Source organism: Brachionichthys hirsutus, chromosome 17, assembly GCF_040956055.1.
Source record: "Brachionichthys hirsutus isolate HB-005 chromosome 17, CSIRO-AGI_Bhir_v1, whole genome shotgun sequence".
Classification (NCBI taxonomy): domain Eukaryota; kingdom Metazoa; phylum Chordata; class Actinopteri; order Lophiiformes; family Brachionichthyidae; genus Brachionichthys; species Brachionichthys hirsutus.
In genome coordinates this window covers 9805430-9814772 of record NC_090913.1, presented here as the reverse complement: position 1 = coordinate 9814772, position 9343 = coordinate 9805430, and the positions used below count along the sequence as shown (strand labels likewise).

Below are 9343 nucleotides of genomic sequence, written 5' to 3'. Positions count from 1 at the left end.
TGGCTGCAATGGAGCCGAGTGTCCTTTTCGCCAGTGGGGCGATTTACAAACAATACTTGGGCGCTATACACACTCCCACCTTCCACCCTCCTACTCTCTCACTTTTCTTTTCCACAGACACACAATTTTCTGTGTGAGAAGCTTCAGTATGGCAGAGAATCTACTCTGATCTTTTCTCACTTGTTCCAAGGAATGTACCCCGTCTGTAGAAAATGCAAAGGCGACAGCCTCGTCTTGTCCAACGAGGTTAATTTGTCAAATGAAAGACAAAATAATGGGTCACAATTGGCAGTTACCAAAACTGCACTGAAGCCGCGACAATTTTCCTTGATATAAAGCAAGTGTGCAGGGGGGGGGGGGGGGGGGTCGTCTGTTGAACAACAGACGTATGCTAATTAGCCGGCAGAGGAACTTGTGAAAATGTGCTCTCTCTTATGTCTCCGAAGGAGCTGCAATAACCAGATTGTCAAAATCAATCATCACTGCAAACTAATGCCAATCAAAATGTAAGAAAGCAAGGTCTGTTTTAAACGCACAACTTTTCTCACGTGCACAAGAAAAGCAGCATAGTTCATTTCTGCCGCGTATTGTGAATTTTGTTTGCCTTTAGTAATGTTTTTTTATTCTTGTAAAGAAACACCATTCATTTACAGCCCAGACTGAATTACTCTACAAGAAATTCACTACTCGGATTTAAATGTTCTCACTCCAAAAGTATGCATCCGCGGCTGTGATGGCACATTTGAGTTCCTGAGCAAGTTTCATTTTTTTTCTTTGAGATGTTAAAAATGGAAGGGGAAAGTAAACCAGGTGGGGTAAAGTGCACTTCATCTGCAATGAGGAATTTCAGAGTCGTCTCATTCTCTTCCAAGAACGCTTCTCCTTCCTGTCTCACCTCTGGCGTGCCGCCTAAAGTGCCCACAAACCACGGAGGCCACGGCTGAAAATACACAGGTGGTAATTCGCACTTCATTTCAATATGACTCAACTGTCGATGTGTATATATATAGCCCAACTGCCTGAACTCTGACCCTCGCTGATGGCATCACTTCACCTCAGATTCCAAATAAAAGATGGTCTCTTTATGTCTTTGTCACATACGACTCGATTGAGAGTTAAGTTAAAGTTGAAATGGTTGAGACCTTTTTCAGAATGTTTGGCTCATCTTAAAATGAACTCTGAGTTGATTGCTCCTACCTGAGGAATGGCAAGTGCAAGACTCGAGATTGTCTCATGGGAATTCCATTTAAAGCTGATTTAAAGGTGTGGTTGGACTTCCCAAAGGCGATCACGCCTCCACCAAGTACAAAGTGAATACGTCGCCTTCTCCATCGTGTGCTATTTTCCTTCTGTGCTCTCACATATCTGCCCGTAATCTTGCTGTGTATATATAACATCTTGTAGATTTTGCTGCTGCTCAAGAACAGCAGCGTTGAATAGATTGATGGTGCATCCTTTTTTACGGGAGGAGGGGGGGGGGGGGTGTGAGTATGTCTGCTCGACCCTGCAGAGCCGTCTGTGTTTTATTCATTCTAAACATGTGCATCATTCGTTATGGAGACATGAGAATGAAGGGACATGGATGAAGAGTGACATGTTACAAGAAGAAACGGCGTGTGTGGACGTGAACCAGATTGAGTGAGAGATTGATGATCCGGGGGGGGGGGGGGGGGGGTCGGGCAAGCGGTGTACACCAATTATTGGAATTAATGGAGAACGTGAGCTCACCAGTAGAGCATTTCTTCAACCGTATTGTCCAGCAGGCCGCTGGTGTGGCAGCCCCGACTGCTGGGCGTGCTCATTAGCATAGCCCGTGGCCGTGGCAACCCCCCCCCCCCCCACCAGCGCCCCAGCCGGACACTTAATTACTGCCGTGACTCCTTCCTCGCTAAATCCATGCTACCGCCTTCCTTCCCATGTCCTCACCCCCTGCTCTACCTCCTTAACCCACCCGAGAGACACAGGCATGTGCCAGCGCCCCCCCCCCCCCCCCCCCATTCCTGTCATAGGAGAGGAGAAGACAAATCATTTTTGGCATCGTAGCTGTGCTTGCGCTGCACGTGATGTGCGATCACTTTTTACGTCGGTACCCTGACCTCCGTTCCGTCCTTGTTGTCCATGCTTCCTGTCTCTCGTCTCTTATTGTCATTGCTATATTAGCTCATGGGCATGATTCTCATTTTGACATCAGCCCAGTATTGATGCGCCCCCGCTCAGCCTTAATCGGCTAATGGCCTCCACTTTATCCCGCCTATCTAAATCAACCCTCCTTTCACAAGCCCTCTATCCGGCCCTTCCTTCCTTCCTTCCTCTGCCTTCACGTCTCCTCTCCCCCCCGACCCAGTTCAGGCCTGGGGTCATTGAGGCCAATTTTCATGCCTGGCTAAGTCACAGAATAGCGTTCGTGTGTGTGTGTGTGTGTTCAAGCACATGAGAGAGAGAGATGTTAGTCGGCAGCCTCACACAAGTCATGCGGGGGGGGGGGGGAGAGACGACCTCCTGACAGTCCCTTCACTCTCCCCTTTGCCTGCATTCATTCTGTACGACAAGGAAACGTGGGGTTGACTTCTCTACTAGTAAGCGTGTGTGTGTGCGTGCGTGCGTGTGTGTGTGTGTGCGTGTGTGTGCGTGCGCGTGCACCTCTCCGACCTAGAAAAGCCACGGCCAAAATAGTCCTGCCAAGTTCACAAGTGTAGCTTGTTGACAGCGCTGCATGGCCAAGCAATGACGCGGCACGCCCTGCCTGAGACGTGGGACTGTTTGTGGCCGTCGCTACAGACCGGCGAGCTCCCCGGCTCTGTTTTCTGACGGGCGAACGCGACGCGTCCCTGCGGCCCAGAGAGGGAGTCCCTCGCCGCTGCAGCACTGACTCGGCCGCGTGTGAGCGGTAACAGATCCAGACTGCTGAGCCACCCCGCAGCTGTCGGTCTCGACATGCGAAGCCATATCCGCCATTACACCACTTTAAACGGTCGCCTCTCAGCGGCAGACGCCTGCCGCCTCAACCCCGACCCTATGCCTCCCATCAATCGGTGGAGGAGGAGGAGGAGGGGAGGGGCCAGCCGCCACACCGGAGGTAAAGTGGTTCAATGGGCGGGTGCATCGGCGCGGTGCAGCATTCTGGCAGGGGCATAGTGGCGCAGTGTTGCCTCCGGTTGCACCTAACCCTTAAGTTTTAAGAGTGGACCTGCAAAGAAAGCGAGTTCAGCCCCCGAGCGCCGAGACCTCGGGTCAACGATCCAGTGACTCCCCTCTAACCACATTACGGCCATTAGTGGCTCTCGCTGCTTTTCACATGGAAATGGGTCAAGCCCTGCCCTGCATGACTCACTGGCTCCCCCCCCCCCCCCCCCCCCCACACGCTCCCGTGTCTTCCCTGTTAACTCGGCTCAGGTGGCAAAATGAGTTCAAGGAGCATGGGAAAAATTAGCTTCGCAATCAGTGCATTATCTCGTTTCTGTTTAGACAAAAAACGGTCAAGAACTTAACTTGGGAGGGTCACGGGTGCCCCCCCCCCCCCCCCCCGCGCTCGACGTCTCTCGTAGCCCGCGTTGTTTATTCAGGCCGGACGTGGATTAATGGACGTCTCGCGAGGTTCTCAAGGCGAGGTGAGCCGCGTGGACACGGCTGGGGAGATGTCAGCGAACTCTAATGATCACAAACTCAGCGCTGGGCTGGGTTGCCTGGCAACCATTTTTGTCTTTGATTGTAAACGGAGTACAGAGACCCACCAGGCCCCGGTTGGGGTCACGGTGGGGGGGCAGCTTTTGGTGTATGTGGATGTATGTTGGTGTGTGAGATATTTGAAGTAATTGAGTTTTTTGCTTTGTGTTTTTTTGTGTTTCATAAGAAACTGAACCCGCTTTCTTTTTAGTCACAGTTGGTGAAGTTATGTAGAGCAGCCCAAAGGGAAGGAGGGAAGGAGGGAAGGAGGGAAGGAGGGAAGGAGGCAGCTTTGCCCAGGCTCGGTGCTTTTAACGTATTCTCGTGGAGGTTTGTTAATATGTATCAGGAATATTCACTTTTCTTTGTTCGCCCTTGTCTGGCACGCTGTAATGTTTTGCTTATGAATATTGATACATGAAGTGTATATTAATGACCCTCGGTGACCTTAACCCTATCCTTATTGGCTCCCTGGTGGTATCTGCAGGCTCATGAATATTAATCTAGTTCTGTAACCTCCATTACCCTAATCTTTGCTGTCTAGCCTCCCAGAAGGACCCGTTGTCATGGTAACCCCCCCTTTTTTTTTCTATTTTTTTTTTTTTTTTTTTACTAGACTCTTGCAGACCAAGGGTGGGAAAAATGTGGTTACAGAAAAAGCTGAATTAGTCAAACATGTTGGACGCGCCTTGAGGAGAGCCGCCCTTTTTCGTGGTCTTTGCGCTGTTGGGACAGGAAGCTGTCTTTGTGAACGTGCGATCTCAATCAGGCTCCCGCTTGGTGCCGTTACTTAAATGCGTCTGCATTAATTACGTCTCCTCTCCTCTTCCAGATGTGGACAGTAACGAGGAAGGAGCGCCTGATGATGGTCCTGTGGAGGAGGAAGGCTGGTTCGGGAATGCCTCCGACACGCGCTCGGAGTCTTCGTCCTACGGAGACGCCCAAGACGAGCTCCTCCTCCCCAGGGGCTCCTCTCCTGACGAGCGGCTCGGCGCCGCTGCTGCGTCTGCGGACACAGACGCCTGTGGGGGCGAGCGCTCGTTGGGTTGCTCCACGCCCGTCCGGCGCGCCTCTCTGGAACTTCTTGGCCTGGATGGAGGAGGGGGCGTGTTCTCGGCCCAGGACACGCTGTCTTCGGTGGTCTCGTCGCTGTATGGCGAAGCAGCATCTTGTGCCCTGGGGAAACCGCTCAGCAGCAACCTACGGCGCCTCCTAGAGGCCGGGTCGCTGAAACTTGACACTGCTGATCTCCTGGGTCGGGCATCCGGGGAGGTGCTGGGGGGGATTCTCCTCCGATAGGTCTCGCGCCACCTTTGACTCTGTCCCCATCTTCCCACCACGCGCAGCAGTTAAGCGCTCTCGCCCGGAAACTGGCCAACAACTGCAGCTCCGCCCCCCCAGCCTCCTTGGCACCCTCGATCACCAACATTAAGCAAGAGCCTCTTGACCACTTTAATTCCGTCACCCCGAGCAACGGCGGTGGCTTCGTATGGGCCGGTGTTTCAGACAAGTGGCCGCCAGCCAGTTGCTCCGCCCCCTGCGGCTCCAGCCTGTCTCCGGACTCCGCCATCCAGAAGTTAAAAGCGGCGGCGAACGCCGTGCTTCAAGACAAGAACGCCGTGGCGTACTCCTCTACGACGTCGTCGTCCTCCTCCACCTCCGCCTCCTCTGCAGTACCCTCCCTCGGAGTGGGAGGTCGAGGGGATGACGCGGTGCGCTTCGACGCCTTCAACTCTCCGTTCAGCCCGCAGTCGGCGAGCTCCACCCTAGCAGCGCTTTCCAAGAAAGTCAGCGAGCGGAGCCAGGCGTCGTCGATGACCGGCGCTTCTTCCGACCACCAAGCCTCGGCCAGTTCCTTCCTCTCGCTCGTCTCGATGACCTCCTCCGCTGCCTTGCTCAAAGAGGTGGCGGCCAGGGCAGCCGGAAACCTGCTGGCAGAGAAGAAAGACGGTTTGACCGCCGGGGTCCTCCAAGAGACGTGAAACCCCTGCTGGACAAGAACCAGAAGGCTCCCACGCCCTCTCCACCCACCCAGGGCCTCGAGTTGCTGCTGCCCTCCACTCCCAAGTCCAGGGGCAAACCCAACAGCCACGCAGGTAACCTTCAGTCACGACACACGTAGATCAACGAGTCTGTGTGATCCAGCAGCCGCTCAGGTAAGGGCGGATCTCCTGTCGGCCGAATCGTACTGCAAGCGTTCAGCGGAGTAAAATGGAAGAGGGAGACTAATAAAGGTTTGAAATCTTTTTTTCGGCTGCGCTGCAATGTTTGAACATTTCTGTCATTCTTCACCGTGTTTCTTTCTTTCTTTCTTTTGAGAATTCTACAATTCCAGAGCAATTCCAGAGCAATGTTCCGCTTCTCAGGGTCGTTCTTCCCATTCAAGCAAAGCATGCTAAACGTTCCAGATCAACTCAGCGACGCTGCTTAAAGGCTATTAGTGATGGAGTTGAGAGCACAATCCGGCGCTTCCGTTGCACGTTTTCGCTGGCGGCGTGATGGTTTTCCTCTCACCTCGCTGGTGCTGAACTGGCTAGTGGCGTAGCCTCGGCCTAGCTGTCAGCGGCGGAGCGGACTTAGCCAAGGGAAAACAGCCCTGGCTGGCCTTCTAGTCTGGGAAATGGTCTGTGGGCTCAACGGGGGGCGGGGGGGGGGGGTCCGACTGGGACCTCAGTGCCTTCCCAGACCAGCTCGTTTGTGCTCGGATGTGCATTGCTGCCAAAAGGGGGCCGGGCTGTGTGCTCGACACAGTGGGGCGCCCTGGAGTCCATATCCTCCTCCTGGCTTCGACCCCCACTAGCCCAGAGCCCTCTGCACTGATCAGCGCGGCAGACTTAAGGCCAAACACATCATACTTTCCACTGACTGGATACAGATGCATTCCCCCCCCCCCCCGCCCCCACCCTCGCGCTCTGTCTCTCGGTTGCTCACAAATGGCCATGCGGTATATTCTGTAAGTGTGTAGACGTATAACCCAAACAAGGGTGCACACAGAGATCTCACTCATGCACATGGAGGGGGGGGTGGGGGTGGGGGGGAGGGCTTGAAAGCCCTGGCTCTTGCTAAGTAGCCTTTAGGGGAGAACAAAATGTTTTCAGCGAGATGGATGGGCCCTTTTGAGGGATTGTGTCGCTACCCCCGCCAAATCTAAAATGGCCGGATCAAATTGACTTCTGATAGATGAGGCAGTCGATGTAATATTCTGTGATCTGCATGCTAAAAAGGGGGGTGGGGGCGGGGGCTGCTCTAACCCGTGAGCTGTCAAGGTCGAGCGGCGCTGTAAAAAAATGCAGGTAGTTGTTTGGTCGCCAGACTGAAAAATGTGACCTTGATTATTGACTGTCGTCTTGTTTTATTGCCAGTCCCACCATAAAACTGCTGCACTGACCCCCCCCCCCCTCCCACCCCCCCGGGTGTGTTGTGCTCTTTGAATGCATAAGCACAGATTATTCCCCTCCCTTCAGAAAAAAAGAAACTGCAGTTCTGTTTCTATATAACAAACGTGCACGCGGGCGCCGAGGACAGGAACTTCACAAACGTTCTCATCAATTCAGCTGCGAACAAGCAGAAGTCTTTTTTTTTTTCTTTTTTTTAGCATGGCGCTCCGTGCTGCGCTCGGAGAGATCGGGGGCCGCAGACGGCAGTTTATTGTTACAAATAGGTCCGTCTCGAGGTTTTACACCTCGGCTCAGCGAATGGCTGAGCACAGTCCATTTTGACCAAACACTGATTACCAGATGTTTTCAAGGAAGCGGCTCTGGAATACTTATGAAGCCATCCTGACAGGCCCTTGTAGAATTTGTAATGCAATCATGCCTCTTTTCTAATAAGACCAATTAAACGGTAATGGATGCCAGATATCAAGCCAACAACAATAATCGAGATATTAAAACGCGCGTGGGTTTTTTTTTTTTTTTTTACTTCCATTGTCTCTTTGCTGCCAGCTGGCATTTCCCGGGATATTTTTCACACTCTCTGACGTTCGGCTGTATTCAGAAGCGTGGCACAGCTTCATTTTTTTTTTTTGCTCCCACACGCTGAAGGACTGACGTCTGACATTGAATGCTCTTCGTAAAATGGTGGCAACGTTCTTTGTGGCTCTCAAGGCTCTCCTGAGGAAGGCGGCAAACCATTCCAGTGTCCCGTGTGCGGCCTCGTCATCAAGCGCAAGAGCTACTGGAAGAGACACATGGTGATCCACACGGGCCTAAAGAGCCACCAGTGTCCCCTGTGTCCCTTCCGCTGCGCTCGCAAAGACAATCTCAAGTCCCATATGAAGGTGAGCGGCTCTTCTTCATGGTGCGGCGCCGGCACTTCACGGTGCTTTAAACCTGTCCACCTCTTCCAGGTCCATCAGCACCAGGACCGGGGCGAGACGTTTCAGTGCGAGCTCTGCCCCTTCACCTCCTCCCGCCACTTCAGCCTGAAGCTTCACATGCGCTGCCACCAGCACTTTCCCCGCACGGACGTCAAGGTGAAAGAGGAGCACACCACCGACACGGAGGGCGAGGGCTCCCTGATGGGCGACGGCGGCTCCGCGGACCTGCGGGGTGCCGAGGTGTCCCCGCGCTCGGACTCTCGGCAGCAGGCGTCGCCGTCGGGCGAGGCCGCTTCCAATCACGTCCACATCAAGGAGGAGCCGCAGGACAGAGACCTGTCCGCGCTGTCCCCCTTCAGCATGTGCAGGGACCGTCCCGGCAGCGGCGCCAACTCCCTGGACCTGCCCGGAGTCGGGGTGCGATCCAGTCCTAGTGGTCCAACCACGGCTTCCCTCTTCAGCCCTGACATTAACACCAAGGTGGCCACTGACCTGCTTATGAAGCTTTCGGGTAGGCCTCGTTATTTTTTACGACAGGAACGATGAGATTAACCAGTAGTTGCTTTACTTTACTGCTAGAATGGCAGACGACGTCGTTTAGTGGCACCCCTGCTGTGTGTGTGTGTGTGTGTGTGTGCGTGTGTTGCAATGGGTAAAAGATAAATGATCTGTTTTTGAACTACTTATGTGCTAGAATGTCACGGTAGAAAATATTACATTCCTCTACCATTCCTTTTTTTTTTGAGATTATCCAAGGATGAACGCTGCTTAGATTTATCTGCTTCTTTCACGCACATTTAAAACGCCACGTTACGACTGCCCACCAGCACATTCCTGTCCTCTGCTGCTGGCCGCCGATTAGCTCCGTCGAAGCGGTCGGAAGCTAAGTGATTTGCTCAAGGGGACCTCAACAATAGTTTTATTGAAGGATTCATTTTTTATTTTCATTCATGTCTTGTCAGTTGTCGGGGGGGGGGGGGGGGGGATTTTGAGATCTGTAACCTCTGGCCATCTTATATTATTATTATATTACAATTTAACATTGAAAACTTAGGGATTCAGAAATCTGTGTTCAGATGCATTTCGCCATGTTGTGCCACACACTAAAAAAAAAGGAAAATCAGAAAGGTGAACTTGGAGACGATTGGTGGAAGATTGATGGGAAAAGGTCAGCTGAGGTTCAGTGTCGGGGTCGAGGCTGCGGCCCCCACTCTTCCACTTGTAAAAGGATGGGAGGAAAAAAAAAAAACCCTGGGAACATTAGATTAATTAAAAATGTATGCATAATTCATAATTAAAAAGGCCCTCAGCGCCATCCTGTGACACCCCAAAGATCCCAACTCCGCATGGATGCCCCCCGAC

At 52.8% G+C, this 9343-nt stretch overlaps 1 protein-coding gene across 1 annotated transcript in view; it reads left to right on the top strand.

The window, feature by feature from the left end:
• The first annotated feature begins 836 nt into the window (after positions 1–836).
• znf827 (zinc finger protein 827) overlaps positions 837–9343 on the top strand; it is a 25843-nt gene continuing 17336 nt past the window's right edge. Inside the window, 6 exon segments of the mRNA XM_068751050.1 lie at positions 837–957; positions 4496–4924; positions 4927–5634; positions 5637–5759; positions 7770–7942; positions 8012–8492. Coding sequence (XP_068607151.1) covers positions 837–957; positions 4496–4924; positions 4927–5634; positions 5637–5759; positions 7770–7942; positions 8012–8492 — 2035 coding nt within the window.